General features: G+C 42.5%; 1 protein-coding gene across 12 annotated transcripts in view; it reads right to left on the reverse strand.

Moving 5' to 3' along the window:
* LOC129137399 (nuclear pore complex-interacting protein family member A7) overlaps positions 1–22,034 on the reverse strand; it is a 50,449-nt gene that overhangs the window by 22,157 nt on the left and 6,258 nt on the right. For 4 of the 12 annotated variants that reach the window (XM_063796832.1, XM_054668990.2, XM_054668987.2 and 1 more), the window contains exon 1: positions 19,757–19,836. Coding sequence is in view for 3 of the 12 variants with exons in the window: in XM_063796826.1 (XP_063652896.1) it covers positions 19,717–19,836; positions 20,565–20,724; positions 21,100–21,246 (427 nt within the window). In the remaining 9 variants the exon portion in view is untranslated. Of the gene's footprint in view, positions 1–5,224; positions 5,288–14,350; positions 14,505–19,716; positions 19,837–20,564; positions 20,725–21,099; positions 21,247–22,034 lie in introns of those variants that run through there. The other 8 variants (XM_063796826.1, XM_063796825.1, XM_063796831.1 and 5 more) reach the window with 5 other exon arrangements.

Raw genomic sequence — 22,034 nt, forward strand, 5'->3', positions numbered from 1 at the left:
ATGCTAAAAGTCCAAGGCTGGGTGCTCCCCAGAGCTTCTTGCCTCACCGCTTCTGCTGAGGGAGGAATGAATACTATGTCCTCCCAGAGCTTTGGGAGCTTGTAGCAAGCAGCCTCCCCAGCGCAAAATCTCTTGGAAACCTCTAACTGTGTCTGAAACATTAGTGCAAATGTTGCATCCTATTTCCCATATGTCCGCATGTTTTAGGAAAAAACCCTCAATTTCCTAAATATGCAAGAAAAATCGGTATTGTAGGACAATGTGACTTTTTAAAAAACGTTATTTAAAAATCTTCCCCACCTCCTTTTCTGCCCTCCAAGACTGCCAAATGCTTGTTGAACATATATTATTAAATGCCTACTACATGCCAGCCATGATTCATGGTCTTGGGGACACAGCAGAGAACGAACTGACAGGATTCCTCTCTTATGTAACTCACATTCTTATATGATAATGATAAGGGTTAACATTAATTAAGCTGTCACTACGTGTTAGTCACGGTGCAGTCATTCCCACACATTATTACACTTAAACCTGCTAGCAAGCTTGCAAGGTAGTTAGTTGTTTTTCCTTTAAAAACTGAGTCTCGGAATGATGAAGCACTCTGTCCAATGTCACACAGCTAGTAAGTGTGGAGACCTTGCATCCAATCAATGCCCGTCTCATTCTAAAGGCCATGTTATGTGTTCTCCAGCCCATGGAGAATAATTTTAATACAGTCAATGAAATTTCTACACAACAATGTTCTTGTCTCAAGTCCAAGAATGCCTCCTACACCTCCTATAATACTGGCTTTCTGGTGAGTAAAGATGCCATTCTCATGTGTAATCAGGTGGCAAATGGAGATATGACCAAAGTAACCATCTGCCTACACTCATAACCCTGTACACACTCTTCCTGTGTCGATTCAATTCAAGTACCACTTTTGATCACTTAGCAAATCTGACCTTTAAAAGGGTTAAGGTTTTTATATCCATGTAAGTTTCTGTATTGCTTTGGAAGTCTCTGGTTAAATTAATACTCTTTTAATAGTGACCTGTGATTCTGTTTTGATCAAGTGTTTTCAAACTTGACGTCTTTGATGGGTTTCTCCAGTGTCAAAATCCTAAATCAAGTCTTTTTGGCTTAAAACTAACTTTGGGATTTTTTCAGCTGCATCCCTTGGGGAGTCTAAAGAATGTATCTCCCATCTTGTAGAGGTATTAAGTGATTCGATTTATTTGGTAGATTAAATGGGCAGGCATTGTCAAATGTGGCGATACTGCATGGGACGGCACTGTCAAGTGAGGTGACATTAGATCTCATCTCAGTTATATTTATGGGTATGTTGTTGATATACGTGTTCCAAAAATTGCATACATTTATACAAATTTAATATGATTTGTAATTTTGACAGTTATGCTAAATATTTGCTAAAGTTATATTTGTATAAACATGTCATGAATGGCTGGGCACCGTCACTCATGCCTGTAATCCCAGCACTTTGGGAGACAAAGGCACGTGGATCACCTGAGGTCGGGAGTTCCAGACCAGCCTAATAGAGTGAAACCCTGTCTCCACTAAAAATACAAAAATTAGCCATGCCTGGTGGCACATGCCTGTAGTCTCAGCTACTCGGGAGGCTGAGACAGGAGAATTGCTTGAACCCAGGAGGTGGAGGTTACAGTGAGCCGAGATCATGCCACTGCACTCCCGCCTGGGTGACAGAGGTAGAATCTATCTAAAAAAAAAAAAAAGTTATTAACTATTTCTGAAGATTGTATGAAATTTATAAAAGTCTGGTGGCCCTGATATGATGCTGTCAGTCATGACTCTGATTACTGTCTTAAAATGCTGCACATAAGTAATTAAATTTCCTTGTGAACTGGGAAGTTTCATCAGACTTTTATCATAACTATTGTTTCCATCATCCACAGTTACTGTTTTGAATTCTTCTCTAAAAATATTTGTAATTGGCAATAGTCCAAATTTTCTTTTGTTTTTCTTTCCTGTTTTTGAGACACGGTCTGGCTCTGTCGCCTAAGCTGGAGTGCAGTGGTGGGATCTCGGCTCACTGCAAACTCCGCCTCCCGGGTTCACGCCATTCTCCTGCCTCAGCCTCCCAAGTAGCTGGGACTACAGGTGCCTGCCACCACGTCCAGCTAATTTTTTGTATTTTTAGTAGAGACAGGGTTTCACTGTGTTAGCCAGGATGGTCTCAATCTCCTGATCTCGTGATCTCCGTGCCTCGGCCTCCCAAAGTGCTGGGATTACAGATGTGAGCCACCGTGCCCAGCCTAATTTTTGCATTTTTAGTAGAGAGGGAGGTTTCACCATGTTACCCAGGGTGGTCTCGATCTCCTGACCTTGTAATCTGCCTGCCTCGGCCTCCCAAAGTGCTGGGATTACAGGCGTGAGCCACTGCAACTGACTTTTTTTCTTTTCCTTTTTTTTTTTTTTTTTTGAGACAGAGACTCACGCTGTCACCCAGGCTGGAGTGCAGTGGCATGATTTTGGCTCACTGCAACCTCCACCTCCTGAGTTCAAACAACTATCCTGCCTCATCCTTCGGAGTACCTGGGATTACAGGTGCGTGCCACCGTGCCCGGCTCATTTTTGTATTCTTAGTAGACACGGCATTTCGCCATGTTGGCCAGGCTGGTCTCAAACTCCTGGCCTCAACTGATCCACTCTCATTGGCCTTCCAAGGTGCTGGGATTATAGGCGTGAGCCACCACAACTGGCTCAGTAAATACATTTTTGATTATCAAAAAAGAGTAGTGTATGGTTGGCGTATTCTGTGTAGAATGTATTTTATTGATGTCTCCTATTTTTATAATTTCTGAGTTAAGTACTTTTTAATTAATGCTTTTTAGTTTTGGGCAGATTCAGTTGACTAAAGCACCTCATTTCCCAGATACATGAAATAAAATATTTGGCTTCTTTTCCAATTTCACACTGATGTTATTTTGTGAAAATCAGTGCTTTAAGATAAATCTTTATACGTTAAGGTAAACATGAGAAACTTGATCTAATATTTAATATTTATTCAGTTCTACACTTCATTAACTTCTACACCAGCAGATTTAGACATTATGTAACCATCTCAAGAAGTTTCACTTGGATGTAATGCTTCACGCTTGTAATCCCAGCACTTTAGGAGGCTGAGGTGGGAGGACTGCTTAAGGCAAGGAGTCTGAGACCAGCCTGGGCAATACAGCAAGATCCCATCTCTATTTTAAAGAAAAGTTTCACTTTGGGAGGCCAAGGTGGGTGGATCACAAGGTCAGGAGATCAAGACCATCCTGGCTAACATAGTAAAACCCCATCTCTACTAAAAATATAAAAAATTAGCCGGGCGTGGCGGTGGGTGCCTGTAGTCCCAGCTACTCGGGAGGCTGAGGCAGAAGAACGGCGTGAACCCTGCAGGCAGAGCTTGCAGTGAGCTGAGATTGCGCCACTGCACTCCAGCCTGGGCGACAGAGTGACACTCCATCTCAAAAAAAAAAAAAAAAAAAAAAAAGTTTCGGCAAATTCCATCTAAGAATTCCACCAGAGTTCTGTTGTCTCCAATGTCATCTTCCACAGATTTCAAGTTGTGAAGCACTGAACTGTTAATTTATCTTGAGAATGTATATTTAAGCTTAATTTAAGACTATATACCTAAAAGTTGAGCATATAATTTCTATAATTAGTTTCTCTAAGTTTCTGTAAGTCATAAGTATGTGGTTTCCAAGTGTATAATTTATCTGAATGTAATAGGCATTAATATATTTTACATTACTGGGACCATAGTACAGAAATTTCTAAATGGTTTGTAAAATAACTTGTTATTTGTGTTGTTGTAAAAGCAGTTAATACAATGGAAAAACTCGTAAGAAGAAGATACAGTTTAACATCAAAAAGTTTACCCAAGGTAATTATGAGTACTACCTGGCAAAACTTCACAGAAGCTGTGGTATCACTTTTATGATGGAAGAATAGTGTTTGCATTTTGTGTAAAAGTACTTGCGGCTGGGCGTGGTGGCTCACGTCCCAGTGCTTTGGGAGGCGAAGGCAGGTGGATCATCTGAGCCCAGGAGTTTGAGACCAGCCTAGGCAACGTGGCAAGAGCCTGTCTCTCCAAAACCTACAAAATTTAGCCAAGCATGGTGGTGTGAGCCTGTAGTCCCAGCTACTTGGGAGACTCACGCTGGAGGATCTCTCGAGCCCAGGAGGCAGAAGATGAATAAATAAATGGATGCAACTGAATGGGATGAGGTCTCTCTTGAAGGAGAGAGCAAAAGAGATTTAAATAGTAACAATTATAATAAGGCTGGGCGCAGTGGCTCACGCTTGTAATCCCAGAACTTTGGGAGGCCAAGGCAGGCAGATCGGTTGAGGTCAGGAGTTCAAGACCAGCATGGCCAACACGGTGAAACCCTGTCTCTATTAAAAATACAAAATTAGCCGGACATGGTAGTGCGTGCCTGTGGTCTCGGCTACTCAGGTGGCTGAGACAGGAGAATCACTTGAACCTGGTAGGCACAGGTTGTAGTGAGCCGATAAATATAAAAAGTATTAGAGTACTAACAGAGGAAAGTTTCCACTGATCACCTTTTAGCTTTAAATAATGCAGAAGCATTTGCCCAGTTTACTTGTAATTAAAAATCATGCATCATTCACAATTTATATCTTTTTTGTTTGTACAAAAATGAACACAAGTTATTCTCTTTTATCTGTACTGTCATTGGTTTGGTGAGAGGGAATTAGGCCACTTGAGAGTTTGTGTGTGTTTACAATTTTCTGGCCAGGCACGGTGGCTCATGCCTGTAATCCCAGCACTTTGGGAGGCGAAGGCGGGCGGATCACTTGAGCTCAGGAGTTCGAGACCAAATTGGGCAACATGGTGAAACCCTATCTCTACGAAAAATGCAAAAATTAGCTGAGTGCCGTGGCTTGCACCTGTCCTCCCAGCTACTTGGGGGGCTGAGGCAGTAGGATCGCTCAAGCCCAGGAGGTGGAGGTTGCAGTGAGCCGAGATCACGCCACTGCACACCAGGAAGGGCAACAGAGCAAGACTCTGTCTTAAGAAAAAAAAAAAAGAAAGAAAAGAAAATTAACTTTGGTATTTCAGGTTGTATTTAAATGGAGACTTAACATGAACTATGTTCATAACAGTTGACCAAATTAAGTGTAGATCGTCTCTTTAATAAAGAGATCATCTGGAACTGCAATTTCTAACTCATACATCATTGCTACAAACCTTATTTGTTTACTGTTTCTCTTCCAAGGACCATCAGTCATCCTTTAAAATTCATTTGAAGCTCTGAAAAGATATTTTTTGTTACATGGGCAATTTACTTTTAGTACAGTAAAATGTTATGTGAATTTCTACAGTATGTTTGCCAAAATGAATTATATCTAGAATACGCTTAACAATATATTCTGGAGGCAGCTTTCATTTGAAATTAGGTTCATCTTCTGAGAGTATGAAAAAGTTAATGGGTTTTTGTGCCTGAAGATTTTGATGTTGCATTTGGCTACATTTAATCCACTTTCACCCATAAGTTTTAGCATCTAAAAAAATTAAATCACTGCTAATGCAATTAAAATACATTATGAAATGCATTTCTGTCCAGGCTGGAGTGCAGTGGCACAATCTCGGCTCACTGCAAGCTCCGCCTTCCTGGTTCACACCATTCTCCTGCCTCAGCCTCCCTAGTAGCTGGGATTACATGTGCCCGCCACCATGCCCGGCTAATTTTTTTTTTTTTTTTTTTTTTAATGAGGCGGAGTCTCGCTCCGTTGACCAGGCTGGAGTGCAAATGGCATGATCCTGGATCACTGCAACCTCTGCTTCCTGGGTTCAAGTGATTCTCCTGCCTTGCTGGGATGACAGACGTGCACCACAATGTCCGGCTAATTTTGTATTTTTAGTAGAGACGTGGCTTCACCATACTGGCCAGGCTGGTCTTGAACTTCTGACCTCAGGTGATCCCACCTTGGCCTCCCAAAGTGCTGGGATTACAGGCATGAGCCACTGTGCCCAGCTTAAGATCTCTGTTTTAATGTTAATGCTGGTCAGTTGTGTCTGGATTCCAGAGGGAGGAAAGTAGAATGAGGCATGTTGACACCTCCCCTTCCCATCATGGCCTAAGCTGGTCTTTTCAGTTTACTTTGGAATGTCCTTGGTCAACAGGAAGGGTCCATTCAGTCGGATTGGGTGGCTTAGAATTTTATTTTTGGTTTACATCTCAACTATCACAGCAGCCGGGCGCGGTGGCTTCACAGCTGTAATCCCAGCACATTGGGAGGCTGAGGCAGGGGTGTCACCTGAGGTCAGGAGTTCTAGACCAGCCTGACCAACACGGAGAAACCCCCCATCTCTACTAAAAATACAAAATTACCCGGGCGTGGTGGTACATGCCTGTAATCCCAGCTACTCGGGAGGCTGAGGCAGGAGAATCGCTTGTACCTGGGAGGCGGAGGTTGTGGTGAGCTGAGATCGTGCCACTGCACTCCAGCCTGGGCAACAAGAGCCAAACTCTGTCTTAAATAAATAAATAAATAAATAAATAAATAAACTATCACAGCATAAAGTAGGAGGAATATTTCGTTACTGTCTAGTTAAACTGGTTAATGCAGAAAGGAAGTCTGGAAATTCCAGTTTTAAAGTAAAATTTTGGACATTGTAGGATTGATTATTTGGCATAGTTGTGATGTTTGTTCCCACATTGTGGTTTTGTTGGCAGGGCAGCCTTTAAGGACCTGTATATTTTCTTCTAGACTCTATATATTCCCTGTGAGTATTAGTTGTATGGTCAAACTGGCAAATTTTACCATAGGTATAAATAATAGAGAATGTGGAAGAATAGTGAATAGTGTCAGAGATAGTTAAAAGTCCATAAAGTAGTAGAGAAGGTAATAAGTAATACTGGCTTGGACTAAATATTTGTTGAATAAATGTTTTAAAAAACAGGCTACCTACAATTTGTGTTGAAGATATGAATGAATGAAGTTTCCACACCCTTATGTGGAGTCCTGATAAGTAAGCAACAATAAGGAAGGGTCCCCAGGTGGGGGAGAGCCCCAAGTAGAGAACAATAATGAACAATTATTGCATGAACAATTTGTTAGAGACAGCTAATCACAAACAACCTGCGGGCACAATGACCTCATTCCACACATAGCACCCTTCAGCAGGACCCTATAAAACTTTCCTCCAGCCCTTGCCTCTTTGCAGCTAGCCCCTTCTCTGCTGAGCTGCCCATTGCAACATATTTTCATAATTTCTCTAATAAATCTGCCCTTCTTTACCTACAACTATCTTGGTAAATGGCTTTACCACCTGCAAAACTGACCCTAGGTTGTTGCTACCCGATATGCTTTGGCTGCGTCCCCACCCAAATTTCATCTTGAACTGTAGTTCCCATAATCCCCATGTGTCGTGGGGGGGACCCGGTAGGAGGTAATCGAATCATGGGGGCAGGTTTTTCCCATACTGTTCTCGTGATAGTGAATACATCGCACTAAATCTGATGGTTTTATAAAGGGCAGTTTCCCTGCACGTGCTCTCTTGCCTGCTGCCATGTAAGACATACCTTTTTGCTCCTTCTTTGCCTTCCACCATGATTCTGAGGCCTCTCCAGCCTTGTGGAACTGTGAGTACATTAAACCTCTTTTTCTTTATAAATTACCCAGTTTCAAGTATTTCTTCATAGCAGTATGAAAAGTAACTAATACACTACCCGAGACACCTTAGGAGATTTGTAATAGCTGTAATGCCAGGTCCACCATATTTTTAGCATAAAGCAAATGTTTATGCGTGATATGACTGCACAGGCTTTCTTTCAGCTGGAGCCATAGCAACTCAAGTAGTAACCCTATCTTAGTCTGATTAAAAGTAAATATTAGTCTGGGCATGGTGGGACATGCCTGTAATCCCAGTACTTTGGGAGGCTGAGACAGAATGATTGCTTGAGCTCAGGAGTTTGAGACCAGCCTGGGCAACATGGAAAAACACCGTCTCTACAAAAAATACAAAAATTAGCTGAGCGTGGTGGCACACACCTGTAGTCCCAGCACCTTGGGAGGGTGAGGCAGGAGGATCTCTTGAACCCAGGAGGTGGAAGCCGCAGTGGGCAGAGATCATGTCAGAGGTGTGTGAACCAGAGCAACTCCATCTTAAATAGGAGCCGGGAAAAATGAGGCTGAAACTACTGGGCTGCATTCCCTGATGGTTAAGGCATTCTAAGTCACAGGATGACATAGAAGGTCAGCACAAAATACCAGTCATAAAGACCTTGCTGATAAAACAGGTTGCAGTGAAGGAGCTGGCCAAAACCCACCAAAACCAAAATAGAGACAAGACTGACCTCCCATCATCCTCCCTGCTACACTCCTACCAGCACCATGACAGTTTACAAATGCCACGGCAACATCAAGAAGTTACCCTATATGGTCTAAAAAGAGGAGGCATGAAAAATCCACTCCTTGTTTAGCATATCATCAAGAAATAACCATAAAAAATGGGCAACCAGCAGCCCTCACGGCTGCTCCGTCTATGGGGTAGCCATTCTTTTATTCCTTTACTTTCTCTCTTTTTTTGAGATGGAGTCTCCTTCTGTCACCCAGGCTGGAGTGCAGTGGCACGATCTCGGCTTACTGCAAGCTTTGCCTCCCGGGTTCATCCCATTCTCCTGCCTCAGCCCCCAGAGTAGGTGGGACTACAGGCGCCCGCCACCACACTTGGCTAATTTTTTTGTATTTTTAGTAGAGATGAGGTTTCACCGTGTTAACCAGAATGGTCTTGATCTCCTGACCTCGTGATCCACCTGTCTCGGCCTCCCAAAGTGCTGGGATTACAGGAGTGAGCCACCGTGCGCCTCCTCCTTTACTTTCTTAATAAACTTGCTTTCACTTCACACTGTGGCATCACCCTGAATTCTTTCTTGCACAAGATCCAAGAACCCTCTCTTGGGGTCTAGATTGGGACCCCTTTCCTGTAACTATCATGCTACTGCACTCCAGCCTCGGCAACAGAGCAAGGCCCTGTCTCAAAAAAAAAAAAAAAAAAAAAAGGAACATGACTTAATACATTCATTTTGGAGGGTAAGTCTCTCAAAATAGGCCTTTCACTGGGGGAAAATGGTAAAAATACTCCCTGGTAATTCAAGAATTGGAAACTCCTGAGATGCTGCTCATATTAGCTGAACACTTATCAATACTTCACTTTTTTCCATACATACTCAAGGAACAAGTGCTATTTAAAGTGTTTCACTCCACTGTGCTAGGTGCAAGACTATAAAGACGTGTGAGGATCAACACTTTTATGAAAACCAGTGTCATTCTGGATATAGTTTCAGATGCTAGTGCAAACGAAGCTCTTGGTATACGGAAAAAGTATTCAACAATAAATTAGGCATGGTTGCTTCCATTTTCTGCCTCACATACTTTTTTTTTCATGGTTAAAGTGATATAATGTCTATGATATTTTAGATTGGCAGTTGCAAACTAGTGGTCCTCAGTGTGCTTTTTATGACACCTACAAGGTTTGAAGACTTTGATTTCATATTAAAAATTTGGGTTTCAGGCTGGGTGTGGTGTTGCATGCCTGTAATCCCAGCACTTTGGGAGGCTGAGGCAGGAGAATCGCTTGAACCAGGGAGGTGGAGGTTGCAGTGAGCCAAGATCGCGCCACTGCACTCGAGCTTAGGCAATAGAGCAAGACTCCATCTCAAAAAATGAATAAATAAATAAATAAAATCTGGGTTTCAGGCCAGGTGTGGTGGTGCACTCCTGCAATCCCAGCACTTTGGGAGGCTGAGATGGGCAGACAGCTTGACCTCAGGAATTCCAGACTAGCCTGGGCAATGTGGCAAAACCCCATGTCTACAAATAATACAAAAAAATTAGCTGGGTGTAGTGGAGTGTGCCTGTAATCCCAGCAACGTGGGAGGCTGAAGTGAGAGGATTGCTTGAGCCTGGGAGGTTGATGTTACAGTGAGCTGAGATTGCCCTCCTACACTCCAACCTGGGCAACAGAGCCAGACCTTGTCTTAAAAAATAAATAAATAAATAAATAAATAAATAAATAAATTCTGGGTTTCTGGCATCTCAAAAAAAAAAAAAAAAAAAAACAAAGGAAAGGTCGGGGCACATGGCTGCTACAGTCCTCTATTAAGCAATGTGCCACAGCAGGGGTCCCTGACCCCTGGGCCATGGAACTGTTAGGAACTGTTAGGCCATGGGTCTGTGGCCTGTTAGGAACTGGGCCACAGAGCAGGAGGTGAATGGTGGGTAACAATTGAAGCTTCGTCTGTATTTCTGGCTGCTCCCCATTGCTTGCATTGCTGCCTGAGCTCTGCCTCCTGTCAGATCAGCAGCATCATTAGATTCTTATAGGAGCATGAACCCTGTTGTGAATTGCACACACGAGGGATCCAGGTTGCATATTCCTTATGAGAATCTAATTCCTGATGATTTGTGGTGGAACAGTTTCATCCCAAGACCATTACCATCCTGCGCCCCATCCCTTGCTGCCTGTGGAAAAATTGTCTTCCACAAAGCTGGTCCCTGGTGCCAAAAATGTTGGGGACTGCTGTGCTTTAGAATCTGCCATGAATCTGCAGCCTCTATTATATAGCTCCCTATAGACTTTGCTTCCTACCGTCTTACGTTCTGCCTTATAGGCATTTGAGTTTGCAACCCTTGTTTTTGTTAGTATGCTACGCTGGTGACATTGACCAAATTGACCATGCATTAATTATAAGCTTAGTTGGTGATGGCCTCAACGGAATAACGTGACATAAGTATTGTGACAATACTTCTTGTATGTATCTGCAGGTGGAATTGTAAACCTGGTGGTCCGAGATGGTCTAATTCGATCTTCCTATGTATCTCCTTATATTAATAGTGGTAACATTTGTGGTGGTGATTCAGCATTTCAATGCCTCTTCTCATGGCAACAACAAACGTTTTCGTTCTGAATCAACATTAACCTAGATGTTACTGCGGATCAAAATTAGACTCTACATTTTCAACCACAGAATTACTGGGCAGTAAAAATTTTTCTTAATATTGATTGCCTACATAGGTTGTGTAATTAGCATATGTTTACAGTTCTATGATTTCTACGTGGCTGCTACAGAGCTGGAGGGGGTAAAGCAACAGTGTTTTCTCAGTTGTGCGAGCAGCATTACATTATAATAAATAGGTAATATTAAACTGGGCTGATGAGAGTTGCAAAAGACTACTTTAATGTTCATATGGAACCAAAAAAGAGCCCGCATTGCCAAGACAATCCTAAGCCCAATGAACAAAGCTGGAGGCATCATGCTACCTGACTTCAAACTATACTACAAGGCTACAGTAACCAAAACAGCATGGTACTGGTACCAAAACAGACATATGGACCAATGGAACAGAACAGAGCCCTCAGAAATAATACCACACATCTACAACCATCTGATCTTTGACAAACCTGACAAAAACAAGAAATGTGGAAAGGATTCCCTATTTAATAAATAGTGCTGGGAAAACTGGCTAGCCCTATGTAGAAAGCTGAAACTGGATCCCCTCCTTACACCTTATACAAAAATTAATTCAAGATGGATTAAAGACCTAAATGTTAGACCTAAAGCCGTAAAAACCCTAGAAGAAAACCTAGGCAATACCATTCAGGACATAGGGATGGGCAAGGACTTCATGTCTAAAACACCAAAAGCAATGGCAACAGAAGCCAAAACTGACAAATGGGATCTAATTAAACTAAAGAGCTTCTGCACAGCAAAAGAAACTAGGATCAGTGTGAACAGGCAACCTAGAGAATGGGAGAAAATTTTTGCCATCTACTTATCTGACAAAAGGCTAATATCCAGAATCTACAAAGAACACCAACAAATTTACAAGAAAAAAAACAAACCCCATCAAAAAGTGGGCAAAGGATATGAACAGACACTTCTCAAAAGAAGACATTTATGCAGCCAACAGACACATGAAAAAATGCTCATCATCACTGGCCATCAGAGAAATGCAAATCAAAACCGCAATGAGATATCATCTCACACCAGTTAGAATGGCGATCATTAAAAAGTCAGGAAACAACAGGTGCTGGAGAGGATGTGGAGAAATAGGAACACTTTTACACTGTTGGTGGGACTGTAAACTGGTTCAACCATTGTGGAAGACAGTGTGGTGATTCCTCAGGGATCTAGAACTAGAAATATGATTTGACCCAGCCATCCCATTACTGGATACATACCCAAAGGATTATAAATCATGCTGCTATAAAGATATATGAACACATATGTTTATCGCGGCACTATTCACGATAGCGAAGACTTGGAACCAACACAAATGTCCATCAATGATAGAATGGATTAAGAAAATGTGGCACAGATACACCATGGAGTACTATGCAGCCATAAAAAAGGATGAGTTCATGTCCTTTGTAGAGACATGGATGAAGCTGGAAACGATCACTCTCAGCAAACTATCACAAGGACAAAAAACCAAACACCGCATGTTCTCACTCACAGATGGGAACTGAACAATGAGAACACTTGGACACAGGAAGAGGAACATCACACACTGGGGCCTCTTGTGTGGTGGGGGAGGGGGAAGGGATAGCAGTAGGAGATACACCTAATGTAAATGACGAGTTAATGGGTGCAGTACACCAACATGGCACATGTTTACATATGTAACAAACCTGCACATTGTGCACATGTACCCTATAACTTAAAGTACAATTCAAAAAAATAAGTAAATAAATAAAAAAATAAGAAACAATTGCTGGCTTTGCAATTCTCTTTCCTCCAAAATCGCCAAGGCCTCAATTTACTCATTGCTGAAAAAGGACGACTCTGTATATTTTTAAATGAAGAGTGTTGTTTTTACCTAAATCAATCTGGCCTGGTATATGACAACATAAAAAAACTCAAGGATAGAGTCCAAAAACTTGCCAACCAAGCAAATAATTATGCTGAACCCCCTTGGGCACTCTCTTAATTGGATGTCCTGGGTCCTCCCAATTCTTAGTCCTTTAACACCTGTTTTTCTCCTTCTCTTATTCGGACCGTGTGTCTTCTGTTTAGTTTCTCAATTCATACAAAACCGTATGATTCTATATGACAATAATTCTATATGACCAGTAATTCAATAATTCTATATCACCAATAATTCTATATGACAAATGCTCCTTCTAACAACCCCACAGTATCAGCCCTTACCCCAAAATCTTTCTTCAGTTGAATCTCTCCCACTGTAGGTTCCCATGCCGCCCCTAATCCCGCTCGAAGCAGCCCTGAGAAACATCGCCCATTATCTCTCCATATCACCCCCAAAAATTTTCACCACCCCAACACTTTACCACTATTTTGTTTTATTTTTCTTATTAACATAAGAAGACAGGAATGCCAGGCCTCTGAGTCCAAGCTAAGCCATCATATCCCAGTGACCTGCACGTATACATCCAGATGGCCTGAAGCAACTGAAGATCCACAGAAGTGAAAACAGCCTTAACTGAAGACATTCCACCATTGTCATTTGTTTCTGCCCCACCCTAACTGATCAATGTACTTTGTAATCTGCCCCACTCTTAAGAAGGTTCTTTATAACCTCCCCCACCCTTAAGAAGTTTCTTTGTAATTCTCCTCACCCTTGAGAATGTACTTTATGAGATCCACCTCCTGCCCCCAAAACACTGCTCTTAACTCCAACGCCTATCCCCAAATCTATAAGAACCAGTGATAATCACACCACCCTTTGCTGACTCCTTTTTCAGACTCAGCCCGCCTGCACCCAGGTGAAATAAACAGCCATGTTGCTCACACAAAGCATGTTTGGTGGTCTCTTCACACAGACATGTGAGACAGGAGTTCGAGACCAGCCTGGCCAATCTGGTGAAACTCTGTCTCTACTAAAAATACAAAAATTAGCTGGGCATGGTGGCGGGCACCTGTAATCCCAGCTACTCGGGAAGCTGAGGCACAAAAATTGCTTGAACCCAGGAGGCAGAGTTTGCAGTGAGCCAACATCACACTGTCAGGCCTCTGAGCCCAAGCCAAGCCATTGCATCCCCTGTGACTTGCACGTATACATCCAGATGGCCTGAAGTAACTGAAGATCCACACAAGAAGTAAAAATAGCCTTAACTGTGACATTCCACCATTGTGATTTGTTTCTGCCCCACCCTAACTGTTCAATGTACTTTGTAATCTCCCCCACCCTTAAAAAGGTACTTTGTAATCTCCCCAACCCTTAAGAAGGTTCTTTGTAATTCTCCCCACCCTTGAGAATGTACTTTGTGAGATCCACCCGTGCCTGCAAAACATGGCTCTTCACCCCCTATCCCAAAACCTGTAAGAACTAATGATAATCCACCAACCTTTGCTGACTCTCTTTTCGGACTCAGCCCGCCTGCACCCAGGTGAAATAAACTGCCATGTTGCTCACACAAAGCCTGTTTGGTGGTCTCTTCAAACGGACGCACATGAAACACACGACTGCACTTCAGGCTGGGCGACAGAGCTAGATTCCATCTCAAAAAAAATAAAAAGGAGTCACCTCCCCCGAGAGGCCTCTGGACCACCCCATCTGAGCAGGCCACTCTTCCTTCTCTATCTTACCATCTTGTTTCTGTCCCACTAGTTAGGGCTCGGGACCAGCCTGGACAACATAACGAGACCCAGTCTCTACTAAAACTCAAGAAAATTAGCCAGACGTGGTTGCATGTGCCTGTAGTCCCAGCACTTTGGGAGGCCAAGGTGGGTGGATCACCTGAGGTCAGGAGGTCGAGACCAGCCTGGCCAACATGGTGAAGTCTCGTCCCTACTAAAAATACAAAAATTAGCCAGGTACGGTGGCACACACCTGTAGTCCCAGCTACTTGGGAGGCTGAGGCAGGAGAATGGATTGAACCCAGGAGGCAGAGGTTGCAGTGAGCCGAGATCGCACCATTGCACTCCAGCCTGGGCAACAGAACAAGACTCCATCAAAAAAAAAAAAAAAAGAAAAGAAAAGAAAGAAGAAAAGAAAATTAGCCAGGTGTGGTTGCATGCACCTGTAGTCCCAGCACTTTGGGAGGCCAAGGCAGGAGGATCAATCAAGGCTAGGAGTTTGAGACTGCAGAAGGAAACCCTGTCTCTAAAAACAAGGTCCAGCTAAAATCAGGGTCCAGCTCCACCACAAGCGCAGCTCCAGGGGCTGTTGAGTTTTGCCTCTACCATTCCAAGTAGTCTCTGCTCCAGACCAAGTCCCACCATCTGGCAGTCATGTCAGTCCAACCACAGTCATATCAGGGCGCTTCCAGGTTCTTTCATTGAGTGCCCCTTGAGGAGGCTGGAGGAGAGGCCAATGACATTTGCACTCGAGACTCCAGAGTCTAGATTTATACCCACTATGTTACGGCTGCCAGTGTGGCTGCAAGGACACTTCTTTCATTCATTCATTTACAATAGATGTAGCATCTGCTGTGTGCCAGATGCCATTCTAGGTTCTAGGGAAACAAGGCAAAATCCCTGTTTTCCAAGGCATCCACATTCTAGGAAAGACTGCTATCAGCCTGGCGTGGTGGCTCATGCCTGTAATCCCAGTACTTTGGGAGGCCGAGGTGGGCGGATCACTTGATGTCAGGAGTTCAAGACCAGCCAACATAGTGAAACCCCGTTTCTACTAAAAGTACAAAAATCAGCTGGGCATGGTGGCACGTGCCTGTAGTCCCAGCTACTCAGGAAGCTAAGGCAGGAGAATCGCTTGAACCAGGGAGGCAGAGGTTGTGGTGAACCGAGATCATGCTACTGCATTCCAGCCTGGGCAACAGAGTGAGACTCCATCAAAAAAAAATAATAATGATAAAATAAAGACTGCTACTAAACAATAAAATAACCAAACCAGATAGATGACTTCAGGTGGTGGTAAGAGCTTTGAAAGAATAAGCAAGGTAACTAACTGGTCAGAGGAAGGGAGATGGGTGCATTCCCTCAGATAGACCGCCCCAGAGGTCTGCCTCTCTGACATGACATTTGAGCAGAGACCCAACAGGAAAAGGAAGAGACCGCTCTATGGCCAGGCACGGTGGCTCACACCTGTAATCCCAGCACTTTGGGAGGCCCAGGCGGGCGGATCACGAGGTCAGGAGATCGAGACCATCCTGGCTAAGACGGTGAAACCCTGTCTCTACTAAAAATACAAAAAAATTAGCCGGGAGTGGTGGCGGATGCCTGTAGTCCCAGCTACTTGGGAGGCTGAGGCAGGAGAATGGCATGAACCTGGGAGATGGAGCTTGCAGTGAGCCGAGATCGCGCCACTGCACTTCAGCCTGGGCGACAGAGTGAGACTCCATCTCAAAGAAAAAAAAAAAAGAACCAAGAGGAGTCCAGGCGAAGAGAACAGCAGATGCAAAGGCCCTGTGGCAGAAACAATCTTGGTACGCTGGAGGAATAGGAAGGCAGCCAGTGCAGCTGGAGCAGGATAGGTTAAGAGAGGATCAAGGTGATGAGGGCCTGGAAACGGGGGCTGGGGTCGAATCACCAGATCCTGTTGGTTGCAATGGAAGAGCCTGGAGTTTATACTCAGAGCAGTGAGAAGCCACTGGAAAGTTGTTTTTTTGTTTTTCTGTTTTTGAGACAGAGTCTAGCTCTGTCACCCAGGCAGACTGCAGTGGTGCAATCTCGGCTCACTGTAACCTCTGCCTCCCAGGTTCAAGCGATTCTCCTGCCTCAGGCTCCCCAGTAGCTGGGATTACAGGCACATGCCACCACACCCATCTAATTTTTTTTTTCTTTTTTTTTTTTTTTTGAGACAGAGTCTCTGTCACCCAGGCTGGAGTGCAGTGGCGCAATCTCAGCTCACTGCAACCTCCACCTCCCTGGTTCAAGCGATTATCCTGCCTCAGCCTCCCAAGTAGCTGGGACTACAGGTGCATGCCACCATACCTGGTTAATTTTTTGTGTTTTTAGTAGAGACAGGATTTCACCATGTTAGCCAGGATGGTCTCGATTTCCTGACCTCGTGATCTGCCCACCACGGCCTCCCAAAGTGCTGGGATTACAGGCATGAGCCACCGTGCCTGGCCAGCCACCGGAAAGTTTTATGTAAGCAGGGGAGTGATCTGTTTTATCATTTAGAAGGATACACACCTCTTCTTCTTTTTTGAGAGACAGGGTCTAGTTCTGTCACCCAGGCTGGAGCCCAGTGGCACAATCATAGCTTACTGTAACCTCAAACTCCTGGGCTCAAGTGATCCTCCTGCCTCAGCATCCCAAAGTGCTGGATTACAGGCATGAGTCACCATGCCTGGTCACACTTCTCATTCTTTAAACCAGACCTCATTTGTCCACCTCCCCCATCCCCCGCCCCACCCCACGGACTGTCCTATAATGCCCATACAACAGGTCACTATTTATAAAGTGCTACAAAGTTACAAACACAGTCCCCTCTGAGCCTCCCACCAATGTTGGTGGGTACAAGGTCAAAAAAAAAAATCTCATCTATCTAAGGGGCATAGGAGACTTTTTAGTTAGAGGGCCCAATTATAGTCCTCCTGAAAAGATGCCAAAAGTCCCCTTAAACACTTAGCAAAGATTCAAGAAAGATGAATCTCACATTCTTTGTATGGGAAATGAGGAACTTGACATCTTCAATATAATGGATTCCACTGAAATAAGATGACGATCAATAGGAACCAACTAAAAAAATACTTGACTAGCTGTTATTGAAAGGCTGAAATTCAGCTGACATAAGCAGTATTAATATTGAGCTAGAAAATAATTCGCATTGAATTCAGCCCAACTTTTGTTTTCTGATTTGGGTCTCTTCTAAATTTTTTTCTTCTGGACATTGGGAACAATCCAATTTGAAGGCCTCAATGCCCAAATCTACACTCTTGTTTTATTCTATATCCTTGGTTTCTTTTTTTTTTTTTTTGAGATGGAGTCTCATTCTGTCGCCCAGGCTGGAGTGCAGTGGCGTGATCTTGACTCGATGCAAGATCCGCCTCCTGGGTTCATGCCATTCTCCTGCTGCAGCCTCCCGAGTAATTGGGACTACAGATGCCCGCCCACACGCCCGGCTAATTTTTTTGTATTTTTAGTAGAGACGGGGTTTCTCCGTGTTATCCAGGATGGTCTCGATCTCCTGACCTCGTGATCCACCTGCCTCAGCATCTCAAAGTGCTGGGATTACAGGCGTTAGCCACCGTGCCCGGCCCACACCTAGGTGATTTTTAAAGTTCTTCTAGTAGAGAAAGGGTCTCACTATGTCGGGTCGCCGTGTTTGATGTCAGTTTTCCCTGCCAGAATCTACAATCTCCTTGATCACCATTATATCCCAACGTAGAGCTCAGTACCTGGTACAAAGCACATTTGATCAATATTTGCTGAATAAAGAAATAAAAATGAAGAGGCACTCCAGCCTGAGCAACAGAGTGAGATGGTCTCAAAAAAACAAAAACAAAAACAAAAAACGACTGGAAAGGAGATGAGGGTACTTGTGAAGCCATATTATATGACACGCTCTGTGCTAGGACTTTTATATACCTTGTCTCATCTCTTCATCTCATACAATCCTTACAAGTATCTCAAAAGTGGGGAAATCCCCATATAACTGAAGACGAAGGCAGTTCAGAAGTTCACTGATTTGCCCTAAGGTTCCTCAATTTGCAAATGTCAGGCCAATGATCCAACCCCAGGTATGTTTGGCAGTGAAGGACCAGTTGAGTCATAGCTGCAAGTAACCACCCTGCAGTGGTCCCTATCTTGGCCGTTAGCTTACATTCACATTTAACACTCAAATTTATTCAGTAACACCAGCTATCATGTTTTCCACTAAAACTCCACAGCATTCTGGCAACTTTTCTATTTCAGAGCAATAAAGTAAATTGTTAGCATCCCTTTGACATATAAATATTTCTACAAATAGTAATTCTCTAGCCATTGATTTGGAGTATTTAAAACTCAACATTCATAGCACATTTTATGTGACAAAGAACTTATGTTCAGAACACAAAAATAAGTCTTACGTCTTCATTAAAAACGGGTGAAGAATTTGAACAAACATTTGCAAACTAAAATACAAATGAAATACACTCAACATCATTAATCATCAAGAAAATAAAATTATGAGATAATCACTAATAATCACTACATATGCACCACAGTGATTAAAATTTTTTTAAGTTAAGCCACGTGACCCAACAAGGTGCATTCACTCAAGAGAAACGCAAATATATGTCCACTCAAAGACTTGCACATGAATGTTGAGAGCAGGTTTATACTGAATAGCGCAATGTGAAAAAACCCCAAAATCTAGCAAAGGATGAAGGGAGAAATAAACTGTGGTATATACATACAATAGAACACTACTCAATAATAAAAAGGATTATATTCCTGATACATGCAATATGGGTGAACCTTAAAAATATCATGCTGAGCAAGAGAAGCCAAACACAAGAGAACATGTTGTTATGATTTCACGTACATGAAACTTTAGTAAAGACAAGCCTAATCCATAGTGACAGAAAGCAAATCAGTAACTGCTGACAGGGGCAAATGAGGAGATGATCCCAAGGGAACCTTCTGGGGTAAGACGCTGTTCTGTATCTCGATCCTATTGGTGGTCACACAAGTGAAGACATGTTAGAACTCATCAAACCATACACTTAGAATGTGTAATATAAACCTCAATAAAGCAAAATTAAAAAAAAAAACCACCTTTAATTTTCTCTTACAAAAAAAAAAAGGAAAACCACTGAACTTTAATTTTCTCCAACAACTGATTCTGGTACACAGTATACCTTAATGCCTGCATCCATGGCCTCACGTCATGCTGTTTACATGAACGTAAAGCTTCGCCGAAGAGTGGAATAAGACAGTCCTGCCAGAGAAAAACCAAAATTACTCAACGTAAAACAGGCTGTTGATATGTTTGCAGATATATAGCAAGTCTTAAGTCCAAGACTGCAATATAGTTTGGCTACTTCAGATTGATTGCAGTAGTTTTATCTATTACACTATACCCTTACATCATTTATCTTCTACTCACAAGAGGCAAGCACACAGTAAGAGAAAGCCTTTTGTTTTGAAGGGAAATCTTCTTCAGAATATTAAGTCTCATTTATCAATATACTTAATAAAGCACATTACAAAAAAAAGTCACAGCACATTTACTATAAAGCAGACTGCAGAAAAACATTACAACTAATGCTTTATTATGAAGTTCTCGAAGATCACCATTCATTCAGAAGCCCCCATCTCTGGTCGAACTTTACCCCATTTAGGATGAAGAGGAGAGATCTTTGTTTGCAGCAAATCTAAAATTTACATAATCCGCCTAAAGGAACTGTCTTTACATACACCACCTCCCACCCCAAAAATAGAAGAAAAAACTGAGCAATTTGCCATCCTTGCGATTATCTCAGGTTCTTCCATCTGCCCCATGTACTTCCCAAATGAAAGACTGCCTGAAAACAGCATGTTAGATTTCTGGATTTACCAGCTTGCCCAACTACAAATCCTATTCCAAAAAACTCAAAAAATAAGGTCTTTGTTCTACACTAATGACCATTAATAGTCATAAGAGTGTGCTTGTAAAAATATACAGACCTCTGTTGAAAGTCTGTTAGAAACTGTGGTCTCCAAAGCAGATGAGCAATACAGCTGCAAGGTACTTAGAACTGGCAAAGACTGTGAAACTGTTAAAGTAGAAAGTCTCAGAGGTCCAATAGCGATGCGGGATGTTTGCTTCAAGTACTTTACCACATTTCTGAAACAAAATATTTACTGTCAATTAATAAAAATTACAATTCATAACCACTCAAAGAATAAAGCAATTGCTAAGATGCTATCAAACTGACATCCAAAGTTAGGGGGCAGTAAGAGGAGCAGCCTGCTCTATAATAAAATGATATTAGCCAAGTCAAGACATTTGCTTTTGGGGATTTTTACATTTTATTTCATTTCAACCTCAGTTTTTGTTGGCAAGCAGCATTCATATATCATGTGACTTCTACAACTAAAATGAAGCTATTAGCACTAGTATTTAGTAATCTAGTAACTCTCCTTCCAGCCCTCTTCACCCCATGTATGTTTATCACATGATATACACAATGTACATTTACCTCCGTAAGAGTAAACTTACTCAGTTATAGACTGCCACTTCTGATCTTGTTCTATCGGGTTTAAAGCAGTTGCCAAACAAACAGAACCTCTTAACAATGGAACTTCAATGGATTTCTGAGGTTCCCTTGGATCTGGACTTAACATGTTATGAAGCAGTTTTTCATGTCTACAGAAGTTAAATGAAATGTCATTAAGTTAATGTGCTTTTATTAGAAATTTTGATTTATGTTTGGCATTATTAAAAACTAATCACCAATGAACAGCTCCTTTAATATTTCAGGCAGTTAAACACTATAAGCATTACTGAGAGCTATATAAAAATCATACTTCATACAAAATTACTGTACCTCAGACCCCTAAAAAGCAGTTGCCTTCAAAGGCTCAAAAATCAGTAAGTCGAGGTCAGGCGTGGTGGCTCACGCCTGTAATCCCAGCACTTTGGGAGGCCAAGGTGGGTGGATCACGAAGTCAGGAGTTCAAGACCAGCCTGGCCACAATGATGAAACCCCGTCTCTACGAAAAATACAAAAAATTAGCTGGGCACGGTGGCAGACACCTGTAATCCCAGCTACTCAGGAGGCTGAGGCAGGAGAATCGCTTGAACTCAGAGGGCGGAGGTTGCAGTGAGCCGAAATCGCGCCACCGCACTCCAGCCTGGGCAACAGAGTGAGACTCTGTCTCAACAAAAAAGAAAATCGGTAAGTCAATCTACTATTTAAGGGGACAAATCTAGACCTGCATTAGCAAATCTTGCTCAATCCAGAATACTCATTAAACTTTTTAATAACATTTTATAAAGTGTTCCATTTGTGATAAAGAACTTAATTAATGAGCCACATCAAGATGAAAATCAAGAAAAATATTTAGCTGAAACACTACTTTGTCCTTTGTCAAACAAAATGGCTAGATAAATCTCAAAGTATTAAGGTGGTCATTTTTTTTATTTGACTTAAT

This window comes from Pan troglodytes, chromosome 18, assembly GCF_028858775.2.
Source record: "Pan troglodytes isolate AG18354 chromosome 18, NHGRI_mPanTro3-v2.0_pri, whole genome shotgun sequence".
In the NCBI taxonomy this organism is placed as follows: Eukaryota; Metazoa; Chordata; class Mammalia; order Primates; family Hominidae; genus Pan; species Pan troglodytes.